This window comes from Stegostoma tigrinum, chromosome 25 (assembly GCF_030684315.1).
Source record: "Stegostoma tigrinum isolate sSteTig4 chromosome 25, sSteTig4.hap1, whole genome shotgun sequence".
Taxonomy (NCBI): domain Eukaryota; kingdom Metazoa; phylum Chordata; class Chondrichthyes; order Orectolobiformes; family Stegostomatidae; genus Stegostoma; species Stegostoma tigrinum.
In genome coordinates this window covers 37,011,959-37,026,578 of record NC_081378.1, presented here as the reverse complement: position 1 = coordinate 37,026,578, position 14,620 = coordinate 37,011,959, and the positions used below count along the sequence as shown (strand labels likewise).

Sequence of the window (14,620 nt, the reverse complement as noted above, 5' to 3'; positions counted from 1 at the left end):
AACGTTATTCAGAAGCATTTAAGATGTGAATGTTTTAAAATAATATTTTTTTCAATACTCTCCATGTAGCCTGTAACTGCAGTTTGGAAGGAACAGAAAGGCCTGCATGTGACAAGACAACAGGTGACTGTAACTGTCGTGAAGGTGTAACAGGGCAACGTTGCAACAAGTGTGCATGGGGTCACTGCAAGGAGTTTCCAAAATGCACAGAGTGTCATCCTTGCTTTAAGCTGATTGATGAAGAGATATGTTCCATCGTCCCAGCCACTGAAAGTCTGCTCAAGAAGATCGACTTTGTGCCTGGGAAAACTTTGGAGCCTTCCTATGATGAAAGGATTAAAAAGCTGGAAAGGAAAATTGCTGTAGTTGTCAACAATTTAAATGACTCAGTTGCTTCTCCTGATGTATTTGAAAGGACAAAGGATTATTTTGAACAGATCAGGTAATTTACTTCAATTTAGTTGACTGTACTGAGAAAGTATTCATTGATTGCAAAATTTAAGTTTATAACTTTCCCTCACAATAATTGACACGACTATTTTAAATCTACTGCATCACAGACTTAATTTTAAAATTAACAAGAGGCAAGCAACAGATGTGTGTACTCCAGTGACTGAAATGGATATAAGCCCAGTTTGACATGTTGGTGCACTTACAGACAAGTTCTGACCCAGTTGTCATTGGATACACCGCAAAATGGCATCTTTCCATTACATCAGGAACCCAAAGTCCTTTTGATTTTTCTGTTTGAACTTTGCTTACTACAATGTTGTGATGTGGTTGAAACTCTCACAGTTAAGAGTCAGCCCTCTAGCAGTTTGGTTTTAGAACATTTTAATTAATTCAGATTGTAGGCAAAAGGAATTGTATCTTTATTCAATACTTGCAGGCTGTGAAGAGTGTTTTACAGGGTTTCAATAAATTAAAAGAAAGGTAAGATATGAACTAGAGATGGAAAACTAACTGCTAATACTTCAGCCGTTCATATAAGATGGTTTACATTTAATGTTTTAAGCATGTAGTTTTCTTTGAAAATATCATAAATTAGACTCAAATATCCTTAATCCTTCTGACACATTTGGTGTGGAGTGCAGCGGAAGCACAGCATATTAGGCTGGGACCTGAATAAGACCAGTTCGACATGCCCAATGCTGTGTGAGAACTGGAGAAATCCTCTGCCCCAAACAGTATCTGTGATGTGGCCACCGCACAGGACCACCCAGATTTCCTCCGCTCGACACTGGTGAGCTGACAAATGTAGTCGCACCCCAACCTGCAGACTGGAGGCTGAGGCACACACCTTAGACATTCCACCACCACCCCTCTCCTCTCTGAGACCACAAAGTTGGGCAGGGTCAACAGTCGATATTATTTGCAGAAGGAACATAGTATTTCTGGAATCAGAGGCTCATGAGTTTTCAGGAACAGTGTATCCTTCCACTTTTTTGGAGTTTTTGAACAGACGTGTATTTATAAAAATGTGCACAGTAAATTAATGTTATAAAGCTACAGTGTGAAAAACTAACATCAGTGTCAACGTTATATAATGGATGTCACTTAGGCCATGAACTTCACATCCATTAACATTTCAATGGTATTTACAGGAGCCTGAAACTCTAAAGGTAGTGGTCAGAGCATTACCTGTCACTATAAATATAATCTGTGTACGCCATGTAATTGTCAGGCACCTAATTTGGGCATGATATGGTAAACATGCAGAGTGTATAGATCAAATCATAAAACAGCCTGTTTGCTAGTTTTTCACAGTGCCATTTGGGATCCTGCAGTTCAAGTCAAGGCTATTTTTTAAACTCTCCCAAGCGCAGCTGGATTTACCGAATGAAGTTTTTCAATTTTCCAGATGAAGTATGAACCCATCTGCTCCAAGTTGCTACTCAAGTGTCCCAAATACTGACTAGCAGCCCTGTAATTTAGTCCCAAACAACTAAATCTAAATTCAAACTTTAAATTACAAACTTTTATCTCTTGATTGCATAAAAACCAACTCCAAGCTCTAAACTACAACCTCAAGCTCCACACCTGATATTACATCTACTTTCAATTGGTGCAGATGGATTTTTCCAGTTTCAAAAAGTGGAAAGAAAAACAGCTTAAGGAAACATGGTAAAAAAAACACACATGTGGAATTCCATTTATTGCATACACTTGCAACGTTCATGTAGAATGTCAACCACTCTGCTCTGTTTTTAGGGGGGTTGGGCAGTATAGAAAGTGTTTGAAGATCAGATGAGCTTCAATAACTTCCTAGTTATTAATCAGTTTAAATTACACTGTGGTTGGGTTCCAATCTCAATCTACTATTTTGGGTGGCAGCCTTGGATGAATGTAAAGAAACTAGTGACAGAATACAACACATGTGGTCCTAATGTTTAATCTTAGATTTAGATTGATTTATTTGTCACATGTACTAAGTATAGGAATACATAAATACAGCAAAAAGTGCACAAAGTCGCCATTCACTGGTGCTCATTTGCTTACAAAAACCAGAATTAAAAGATTTTCAGCGCCAAAAGTTAAGCTAAAAAAAGTGACACAGATACCAAAATATCAACTATGGAATAAAAACTCAGTTGAATATTTATTAAACAACAAGCAAGGTGTGGACAATGTGTTAATTTTTTTTGGAACTTGTTCAGAGAAACCAAAATGCAGATCAATCCACGCTTGAATATTTCAAATAACACTGAGCAGCATAATCAAGATATTGATGATTTGAATGAAGAAATTGACAAGCTCAATCAGAAAGTGAATAGAATCAGAAAAAACTCCACAGCAGAAGCCAACGTAAATGGTGAGTGTACCAGTGGAAGAACCATTAAACTAACATACCTTTGGTGTATGCCCAAGTTAATTGAATGCTGGGTTTAGCTGATTAAAATGTTCATCACTAAAATGTTGAAACAACCAAGTGTTTTACAATTGTATGTTGAAATGTCCAAGTGATAAATCTTAAGAGATGTTAATTTTTTAATTCTGTGAAGTAAACCAGTTCTGCTCCTGAGATGCTGCTTGGCCTGCTGTGTTCATCCAGCTTCACACTTTGTTATCTTGGATTCTCCAACATCTGCAGCTCCCATTATCTCTGCTCAGAGCAGTGTTAAACAATGGCTGTCACACAATTGTCTTTACTTATTTTACAGTCTTGACTGGCCAGTGCACTATTTTTTTGGTAGATAGGATTTGAGGCAGATTCCAGTCTCTGATCTGATCTTTCGGCCAGTTTGTCCAGCTGCTCCAATTCAGCTTCTGATCAATGGTAATTCCCAGGACATTGATTGATGGGGGAATCCAGTGATGGCAATGTCATTGAATATGAAGAGGAGCTGGTTAGATTCTCTCTTGTTGGAGATGGTCATAGTGTGGCACATGTGTAATACAAATGTTATTTGGCATTCATCTGCCCAGGCCTGAATATTGTCCAATATTGCCGATATATATTTACACAGACTGCTAAAGTATCAGAGGAGCTGAGAAATCTGCTGAACATTACATAACCAGCAGCAAACATTCCCACTCTGACTTTATCATGGAAAGAAGGTCATTGATGAAATAAGTAAAGACAGTTGGGCCTAGGGCACCATACTGAGGAACTTCTGCAGCAATGTTCTAGGTCAGAGATGATTGACAATCTGCCTTTGTGCTAGATATTATTCCAACCAGTGCAGCGTTTTTCCCCACTCCTGGTGGTTCCACAGGAGTACATGAAACAGGAACAGAAGCAGACCATTCAGCACCTGAAGCATGCTCCACCATTCGCTCAGATTATGGCTGATCTGTTTGTGTAGTGACTTCCATCTTTTCAGTTCCTTGACTCTCCTGTCTATCTTTCCTTGCCTTCAAAATATTTAAAATGTTTTTATTTTCCAGAATAACCCATGATCAGGCATCTTATTAACCGCCTTCTGGAAATCAATGCCCACACAATTGTCCTTTTTAGGATTTAAAACAGAGGTTTTACACTCCATCTTCTCCCTTTCAAACCAGCTGTAAAATTTAAGCTGGTACCTGTGCATTTATTGCATTTATTCTAATTATTCTAATGTCCTGATTAATCCTGCCATGTTACACAATACCAAACGTAGTATCATCTACTCTCTGGTCGGTTCCAATATGCTCTATGAAACCCTCCCGAAAGCATCTTATCAGTTCTTCATCCATGATTCAGTGCCAATCTGATTTTTCCTGTTTACATGTAGATTAAAGCCGTCTGTGATTATTGTTGTCCCATTATCACAAACACCCAATAATTCTTCTTGCCTCCTATGTCCCACATTGTAGTTACTGTTAGAGGGTTTGTAGAACAATACCACAAATTATTTCTCTCCCTTATCTCCACCCTATTGATTCTACATTGTGATCTCATGAACAAAGGTTGTCTCTAATGATTCCATAAGTGCCACCCTTGATCAAAAGAACTATTCCTCACCATTTACCCAGCTTCCTACACGTTTTGATTTGCTAGATAGCCAATATTTAGGATTCAATCCTTATCCTAAGCTATGTCTCTATAACAACAGAATACCAAATCAAATTTATTTGCTTCACTATATGCTGTCAATTCATTTACGCAATGAATGCTAGACACATTCAGATATAAAGCCTTTAGTTTTGACATTTTGTTAGCTTTCTAACAATTAGTATTGATTTTTGGTGTATTTCTCGGTATTTGTCTCGCTGTCCCTTCCTACCATTCTCTCACCCTCATTTCCCAGATTACAGTTACTTGCTCGGGTTTCCATTCTTTGATACACCACATATTTCCATATTGGATGCTTTGCCCTCATACTTAGTTAAAACCCTCACCATCTCCCTAGTTTTACAGTCCAACTGAACACGGATCCCAGCACGTTTCAACTCAATGGTTTCCAAATATACAGCCTCCACTTTCCCAAGTACTGGTATTAATGGCTATTTCTATCATTCTACCTTTCAGCCATGTATTCATCTCTCTGAATTCAAGCTGCTCATGCCAACTTTCTCATAGCCCTGTAATTAATCCAGAAATTATAACCTTTGATGTTTTGCTTTTCAATTTAGTATCTAGCTCCTGGTACTCTATGTAGAACCTCTTTCCTAGTTCTACCTGCGTTATTGGTCCAACATACACTACAACCACGGGATCCTCCCTCTCAGTTTTTTTCCCCTGCCTGAACAAAATGTTCCACATCCTGGCTCTGGGCTGCTAACACAGCCATCTGTTGCATTCGTTCTTCTTCTCCTCACCTGAATGGGTTGCTGTACATAGTGCCTTAGACAGTTTGATCATCTACTGTAGAGCCTTTGTTCTCATTCAGACAGGCTGAGAGAAGGTCACGCCTCTTGGACAATTGCAGAGGCTGACGTTCCTGCTCTTTGGGTACTCTTACCTGTCTTACTCACAGTCGCATCATCCTGTCTATGGTCACTGAACAAATGGAAAGCATGATTGACTCCAATACAAAGATAATGATCTGCCCTCATTGATGCATCATAGCATCTGTGTTTGTCTCCAACTCAAACTCTGAGCTAAAACTCCTTTAACTTAAAACATGCTGCATATGTATTTGCCTTGGATCACAATGTATCCACAAGTGAACACATACTGCAGCCTTGACAGAAGGCTAGTCTAATTTACTAGGCCTTTCATTACCAAAAACATATCATGATTGAGGAAAATACTGTCCAGATATCACTTGTAACAAAATGACTGCTGGCTAACCTAGTTTCTTTGCATCAGGAGTATCACATTTTGTTTTGAGGCTGATCTGGGTAAGTACAGCTAACAATTTAATAAAATGATTAAATGAGCTTCAATAATTAAAGGAAGACACTTCGGGGAATAGGTATTAACAAATCTCACTTTTCTTATTAGGTATTGTTTTATAATAATTAATGAGTTTCAATTCATTATATTATTCATTTATGTAACTTTCATATATTTTATCAGCTTTACCACCAATTTGTATAGTATGTTAAAATTTAAGGATAAACAAGACCTCACCCAATTGCCAGAGACTCATTAAACAATTAGCTCCTTTCTCTGCAGTGGAGCAAGAAATAATTCCAACATCACCAAAGAATTCAGCTTGAATCAATGACTCGTGTATCTTCAGGGCTCTTTGATGTCACACTCTTTCAAATGGTGCCTTATATTCTCCCCTCTCCGGTGGCATTCAGCTATTTTGTCCATGTTTAGACCAAAGTTGCAAAGAGGTCAGGAGTTGAGTGGCCCTGGTGAAAGCCAAACTCAATGTCAGTGAGCAGTAATTGCTAAGTTAGTGCCACTTTATATCTCTGTTAACAATCCCCTCTATCACTTTACTGATGAAGGAGAGTGAGTCAAGGGTTATGGGGAAAGGGCAGGAAAGTTGGACATAAGGAACACTGGATCAGCCCTGATCCTATTGAATAGTGAAGCAGGCTTGAGGGGCCAAACTGCTTGCCCCATTCCTATTTCTTATAATCTTATGGAACCATTGGGGTGGTAATTGGCTGGGTTGGATTTGCCATGCTTTTATACAATCTTACAATATTTTCCATACAAGGTGCATTTTCTTTCTGAGAAAGTGATCAACAAGCTTTTTAAATTGGTTTACAGACACTTAATCCAATTATCTAAAATACGTATAAATTGTATCTCTGCAATATTTGCAGGAAGGCATTGTTATAAATCACATACCTGTCATAATTATTTTCTCTCACTACTGAGAAAATCGAGATTAGCTAATACCTATTCCCAGAAATGCCTTCCTTTTATTACTGAAGCACATTTAATCATTTAATTAAATTGTTAGCTGCACTTACCCAGATCAGCATGGAAAACAAAATGTGATACTCCTGACAAAAAGAAACTGGGTTAGCCTGCAGTCACTTTATTAAAAATTATATCTGGACAATATTTTTATCAATCATGATACTTTTTGGTAGTGAAAGGCCTAGTTAATTAGATTAATGCAAACAAAATGACACCAAATTTCAGAATTCTGATTTGGATGGACAATTGCTATGGAATTTATCATCGAACATCAGAAATAAGACAGTTCTTTCCCCCCTCACTCCCCCAATCCTGCCTCATATTTGGGTGAATTCTGGTTGCTGGATTATATTTATAACGTTTTCATAGACCCATTAGCAACAAGACTTTTTTTCCATTCTAGTAGTTGACAGCAAACTACCAACATATTGAGTAGTGTGATATTGTAAAACATTCACAATTGCTTTACACCTCACTCAGGGATGAAACAGCTGTCACAAGTCTCAGGCAGGCTAGATGTTTGATTTATTCTATACTTAAGTCATAACTGTTATATTTACCAATATCCTTGAAACTCAGCTGTGCAGAAAATGAGCTATCTTATCTCAAAGGTACTAGAGATATATTGCTTACCTGATATGGGTCCATCTCGTTTTCTTTGGAATCCCTATTTCAATTTTGGTTGTTTGCTTTGCAGAACTTCGTTTTGCTTCAAGATATTTTCTTTGGTGTAATTTGCAAGCAATGGTATTGTTAGAAAGATAGGGGTAGAAGGGAAACCATGTCGTGAAATTCCTTATCGTTCTTCTTCAGTTTGAACATTGTTTCTTTACTGTGTTGGTTTTCCATCCACTGGATATCTTTCACTGATCTGCTCCAAACCTATCCCATCAGTTGCTAAAGGTAGATTCATGGCCAATACCCCACTACTACAAATGCCCCCACCCATGGCCCTCCGGTTCTCCTCCACATGCTCTTCCAAATACCTTCAGTTACCTCTGCTCAACCTCCCTTCTTCCCCGACCGCCCACCCCCCAACCCCCACACCTGTACTTCCTCACCTCCTTTGGCAAGAACTCCCTGCTTTCTGTACAGGCTGGGCTCACGCACTGCTGAAGGGTGAATAGGTGGACCCCAGGATTATTCTCACCCCAAACCACTGTGCAACTTCAAAAAGCAACCCCTAGACATGACCAACCAGACCCCTGACCACTGTGTTTGCAGTTCCCTAAATGGCAACACGTATCTGTGTATCTCTTTGTGATAGCCCTACAGGAGAGACGGCTGCCCACTTCCTTGGACTGCATTCAGATAGATTCCCTGACCGCGAATGTCCCAAGCAGAAAACTGACTGCAGCCGAGCTCCTGGACTTTAACCATGACTGACAATACCAGAGCCCCCAACATATAACACAACCACCACCAACACCCCCACCCCACCGGCCCCCGACATTGACAGGTCAAAGGGTAGTCTGGACCAGTTTTCAACATGGCTATTTGTTGATAAAACTAGCAGTGTATTTGGCTCTAGTTGAAGTGCCAACAAGCTAACAGCTCTGAGTGTAAGTGAGCAGCCCTGAGATATATCCTGGTCCAATCCTGTCATCTGAGTCCTGTCCAAGGGTGCAAATTATCCTTGCAGCAACCTTTCACAACTAGTTGCCGATGTGCCATGTAACATGGGTCTGTGCTCCCATAACAGCTTACAAGTGTGTCGAGAAGGTGTCACAACGGTTACAAGAGCTTGGCAACATATAAAACATTAATCCAGGGCAAAAATAGAAATTTCCAGAGAAACTTAGCAGTACTGGCAACAGACCTGGCCTGAAGAAGGGTCACTCGATGCAAAACGCTAACTGATTTCTCTCCAAAGATGCTGCCAGACCTGCTGAGCTTTTCCAGCAATTCCTATTTTTATTTCTGATTTATAGTATCCACAGTTCTTTCAGTTTTTATTAATCCAGGGCACTCCCCTGACACTGCCTCTCACTCTCACTCTGACACATTCCCTTAATCCCACCTATATCAACCAAAGCAGCCTAATGCCCTATTCATGACCCCCTTGCATCCCTGTGCCAACGTAGTGCTTAATTCCATCCACTACTATTTCACCTTCACCTATTATGCCAACTAATTGAATTCACATGCACAGAAGAGAAAATTATGTTCTATTACTGAACAATCTAAATTGCAGGTTACAATCCATTCAAAAAAAGCATTGTCATTCATAACTTCACAATTTGACACCCTTGACACCTCTTGACATGTTGGACAGTTCCAGGAGAGTTATACACCATTTATACACAGTCCTTTCCATTGTAAACTGTCCCAAGAAGCATGTGAGAGCTACCCACTCCCAACAAAGGATCCCTAACCACAACCACTAAGCTGCTGTGCGACTCTACAGGGGTACTTCTGCTTCACCAAGGAGTACCTGACCAACCAATAGAAATGCAAAATGCATTGAAAACAGACCTGCTCTTACCTGGTCCAATCTCCATGTTCCATGTTCCAGACAGTCACCAAAATATAATTTCATAGAAGCCACTGGTCTCTTAAATAGCTAGATGCCTCTGGGAACTGCATATATGCAAACTATAGCCAACCCCACCAAACCAATCCCTATGAACATGAGAAATGTTGAGTTTGGATGTGGAAATTGAGATTCTCAACTTCTGTCATATTCACCACAACAGAAATGCTCTGTGGTATGTTCTGGAATTTGTGGGAAGCTTGTCCCATAGTTACAGCCATTTCTGGTATCTGTTATTATTTCAACATAAAAAAACATTCCAGCCCATTATGTTTTGAATGACTTATGCAACTAAGAATTTAGGAATACTTGGCCATTACCCCTTTAAACAACCATATGATGCATTTAAACGGAAACAGATAATTACTAGCAAGGGAAAGGAATAGAAAGATATGCAGATGGTTTCTGACAGTAAAAAGTTCATACAGAACAGAAACATGGTGGCATCGTCACTCGAAGGTTGCAGGAACAGCAACTCATATTCCGCTTGGGAACCCTGCAGCCCAATGGTATCAATGTGGACTTCACCAGCTTCAAAATCTCCCCTTCCCCTACTGCATCCCTAAACCAGCCCAGTTCGTCCCCTCCCCCCACTGCACCACACAACCAGCCCAGCCTGTCTCTGCCTCCCTAACCTGTTCTTCTTCTCACCCATCCCTTCCTCCCACCCCAAGCCGCACCTCCATTTCCTACATACTAACCTCATTGACCTGTCCGTCTTCCCTGGACTGACCTATCCCCTCCCTACCTCCCCACCTATACTCTCCTCTCTACCTATCTTCTTTCCATCTTTGGTCCGCCTCCCCTTCTGTCAATATTTATTCCAGAACCCTCATCCCATCCCTCTCTCTGATGAAGGGTCTAGGCCCGAAACGTCAGCTTTTGTGCTCCTGAGTTGCTGCTTGGCCTGCTGTGTTCATCCAGCTTCACATTTTATTATCTTAAATAATTTACTCTTTACCCTGAAACTGGGCATCTGAGTTCTAAATTACCAATATCGCAGTGTATACCATGTCAAGCCCAATTAGAATCTTGTATGTTTCAATGAGATCATCTGATCATAAGGAGTGTTGCTGAGACATTGGAGTGCAGGTTCATAGTCCTTTGAAAATGGAGCCGCAAGCAGACATGGTAATGAAGAACGCATTTGGTGCGTTTGTTGTTATTGGTCAGAGCATTGAGTATAGGAGTTGGGAGGTCATATTGCGGCTGGAACAGGACATTGGTTCTGCCACTTTTGGAATGCTGCATTCAATTCTGGTCCTCTGCTGTAGGAAAGATGGTGATAAACTTGAAAGAATTCAGAAAGGATTTACAAGGATGTTGTCAGGGTTGAAGGGTTTAAGCTATATGGAGAGGCTGAATAGGCTCAGGCTATTTTCTGTGGAGCATTGGAGGCTGAGACGGTGACCTTGTAGAAGTTTATAAAATCATGAGGGGAATGGATAGGGTGAATGGTCAAGGTCTTTTCCCCAGGGTAGGGTAGTCCAAAACTAGAGGGCATAGGTTTAAGGTGGGAGGAGAAAGATTTAAAAGGGACCTAAGGAGCAACGTTTTCGCACAGAGGGTGGTGTATGTGCCAGAGGAAGTGGTGGAGGCTGGTTCAGTTACAACATTTAAAATGGGACGGGTACACAAATAGAAAGGGTTTAGATGGATATGAGCCGAACGCTGTCAAATGAGACTAAATTAATTTAGGATATTTGTTTAGCATGGATGAGTTGGATCAAAGAGTCTATTTCCATGCTAAACATCTCTATGACTCTATGCTCTAGTAATTGCTGGAGAGTTTAGACCCAAGTCATACATTATTGTCATTATAGGTCAACCTTTTCATTTCGGGAACCAACCTAGTGAACCTTCATAATCCATCTTCTAGTGCAAGCTCATTTTTTCTTAGAAATAGAGATTAAAACAGCATGCAATATTCCAATATAACATGGTATAGAGCTGGATGAACACAGCAGGACAAGCAGCATTAGAGGAGCAGAATAGCTGACTTTTCGAGTCTAGACCCTTCTTCAGAAATATTCCAGATATGCTCTCACCAACACCCTGTACAACTGTAGCAAGACTTCATTATTCGTGGATTCAAATCTTGTCATGATGAAGATCAACATGTCATTTGCCTTCCTAATTATTTGCCATATATGCTTACTTTCTTTACTCCTCGATAGTATTTTTAGAACTGAAGCTGGAGAAGTACACCATTGTTCTAGTTCCATTACTCCATGATAGGAACATAAATTAAAAATGCAGATACCAAGATGACCAATTTCATTCCCTACCTGTATTAAGTTATAAATAAAAAGATCTCTCAATTGGGTTTCTTAAACAGAATCATAATTTATATCAAAACACACACGCAGAGAGTCTTCAGGAAAAGTGAGAAAAGAAAACAGATTTCTCTGCAGAGACTGAGTTTTGAAACAAAAATAATGCTCTGGGCAGTGGGTTAATCTTCAAGGCAAAAGGATAAAGCTTATAATGTTCCAGAGTCTATTGCACTGATGTTTTGCCACATGCAGTCAAGTCAACAAAACTCAAGGATGTCCCCGAATTCTTACAGGCACCGCTTGCTCAGGGAATAGAGGTTTGAGAAGTTCTTTCAGTTACTCTTTCAAAAGGTTGCACCCTGAACTGATATAGAGGGTTTACTTTTCAGAAAGATGAGGTCAGCTAAACAATTTGTTCATAGGAAGCTTTCTTTCAACCCAGCTTGTTCTGAGTGGGCCTCCTCCTGAACTAGATAAAACAAAAACATTTTCGCACAAGTCTCTCTTGATAAACAACCCCAGCTGGGTCTACAGCAAAACAAACAGCTATCATCAGGTGTGTGATTTCTAGAAATCCTTGATTTTAAAAATATCCTCAATGTCCACTCTAAATTTTTGATTACCTCTTTTAAGATACCATTCCTGGTATGTACAAAAATTAGAAAAAAAAATACATAAGTCCTCCAAACAATGTTAACTATAAAGCATCTTCCTAAAAATAGGCACTGAAGTTTCAGAGAACATCAACATTTAGAAGTCTGATACCTTTTTAAAAAAATAGTCCTACACTGTGCTTATTACAAAAGTTAAATTCCAAATGATCGATTAAGATAGAGAGTGTGAAGTGAAAAATCTACCTTGATGAGCATGATAGCTTTGGGAAGACCATTGTAATCCAATACCTCATTGAGTTAAAATGCACAAGAGCATAACCCTGTGAGGAGTACAGAAGCACTTCCTAATTTTTAAAAACTTAAAATAATTCAGCTCACTCAGCAAATAGCATGCAGATACCATTTCCAGTGGATTATACAGTAGTCTTAAAATTATGGTCAAAGGTTATGTTCAGTACAAAAAATGGAAGTGAATCTTTTCTTTTTGTTCACAGGTAACATTGAAGACATTAACACATGCTATCAGAATTCCAAAATCTCACAACAGAACGTGAATGATTCAGAAGTGGTGCTGAACAATTCAAATATGACAAGAGAAAAAGCAGCTGCCTTGTTAAACAAAACAACATTGATGAATAGCGATGAAATTCATGCATTAAACAACAAGACTAAACTACTGGATTTGAGTGTCCTAAATAATAAGGTGAGTTCTACATCTGTAAAAAGCCATTTCCAAGAAACATGCACTGGTCAATAATTTAAGGGTACAGAAGAGATTTATTTGAATATAACCAGAGATGTAAAACTTTAGTTATGTGGTAAGAATGGAGAAGCTGGGGATATACTCCTTCATGCAGAGATGCTCAGGAAAAGATTTTACAGAGGTGTTCAAAATCTTGAATTATAGAGTAAATATCAAATTTAATAGAAAATGTTATCATGTTGTGATCACTCTTCCACATAGAATCTTATACAATAAGATTAGCAATTGATCCTGTCTCATTAAACATAATAAATTGCAACTCACCTGATCTTAATTGATTCCTTGACTCTCCCATTTATACATCATGGACTAAATTATACATGACCCGCAAGAAGAAGAAATTTATTTGTACAGATATGTTTATGTTGTTACATTCTTCTTCAAATTCTGAAATCGAAGATCAAAATTTGACATTATTTACTCTTCACTGGTGGTATTTGCTAATGGCAATGAAATAATGATGTGATTGCAATCAAGTATGTTCTACCTCTATCAGGTATACTAATGAGACATGGGACAGTATCTTCCTTTCCAAATCAGGAAGCACAAGTCTATTGTTTCCTGATGTTATGGTCTCAATTTCATTAAAGTAAAATTTGATCTTTCAGAATTAGAGGTAGATTAGAGGCACAGTCAAAGCCTCCCATGAGAAGTCCAAGGTGGGAACAGTGGCAGCCAAATATCAAGGTTAGCGGGCTGGAAAACAAAACGCATTTCACTGAGATAGTTCTTTGTTCCCATACCCTTTCCAACCCTCCTCAAACCTCTGATGCCCACACTGTGCAGCCTTCAATACCCTCTTATATAATCAGTCCTTCTGCTATGTTCTTTCCATATGTTTCCTTGTCGCCCTTTGCCCCACCATGCCATTCATGTTATAAACAGAACTAATAAAATATATTTTAATGTGTGGATTTTTTAAAATGCTTTGGAAAGTACAAAAGATGTTGTTTAAACTCCTACCGATCAAAGTTGTCCCTCATAGAAGCTTATAAAATTGTCAATCAAACACAATTATTAAACCTTCCTTTGAAAAACAAATGTCAAGTACTTAAAAAATAGCAGAAACTCTTCCTTTCCAGTGATAAACTGTGAATTTGATAATGTAGCATCTCTGCTGGAACAAAGTAGAAATGTAATTCTTTTCAAAATTACACTATTTCCCAAATATGGGTAATTGTCAACGCACTAGTGTGTTACTTATCTTTCTGTATGTGACTCCCTTCCCAGGCACCAAAATATGCATACCAGACACAATAGTCTCACTATTCTTGTTAGTTCTCTAACTCTAAATGTTCAGAGTGATCAAACCTGCACTATTTCAAAATAATGTGTCCAAACATATATTAAGAAAAGTAGAGTTAAGACGATTTTAAACTGCACAAAAAAGGGTATAGAAATTTTCTGTAGAATTGGAATGGATTGGCTGTGATAGTGTTGAAGACATTTTGAGATCCTTCCTCATTGGACATAATCTATATATTGTTACACCCGCTCAGAAAATAACAAGAATGACTATTTGTGACATTATTTTTCACAACAGCAACTTGGGAGGCACGGTGGCTCAATGGTTAGCACTACTGCCTCACAGCACCAGAGTCCCAGGTTCAATTCCACCCTCAGGCAACTGTCTGTGTGGAGTTTGCATCTTCTCCCTGTGTCTGCGTGGGTTTCCTCCCA

The 14,620-nt window shown here is 39.1% G+C and overlaps 1 protein-coding gene across 2 annotated transcripts in view; it reads left to right on the top strand.

Moving 5' to 3' along the window:
* Positions 1–14,620, top strand: part of lamb4 (laminin, beta 4) — a 116,534-nt gene that overhangs the window by 78,862 nt on the left and 23,052 nt on the right. For both annotated transcript variants that reach the window (XM_048554077.1, XM_048554078.1), the window contains exons 26-28: positions 70–442; positions 2,658–2,812; positions 12,672–12,880. In XM_048554077.1, coding sequence (XP_048410034.1) covers positions 70–442; positions 2,658–2,812; positions 12,672–12,880 — 737 coding nt within the window. The remainder of the gene's footprint in view (positions 1–69; positions 443–2,657; positions 2,813–12,671; positions 12,881–14,620) is intronic.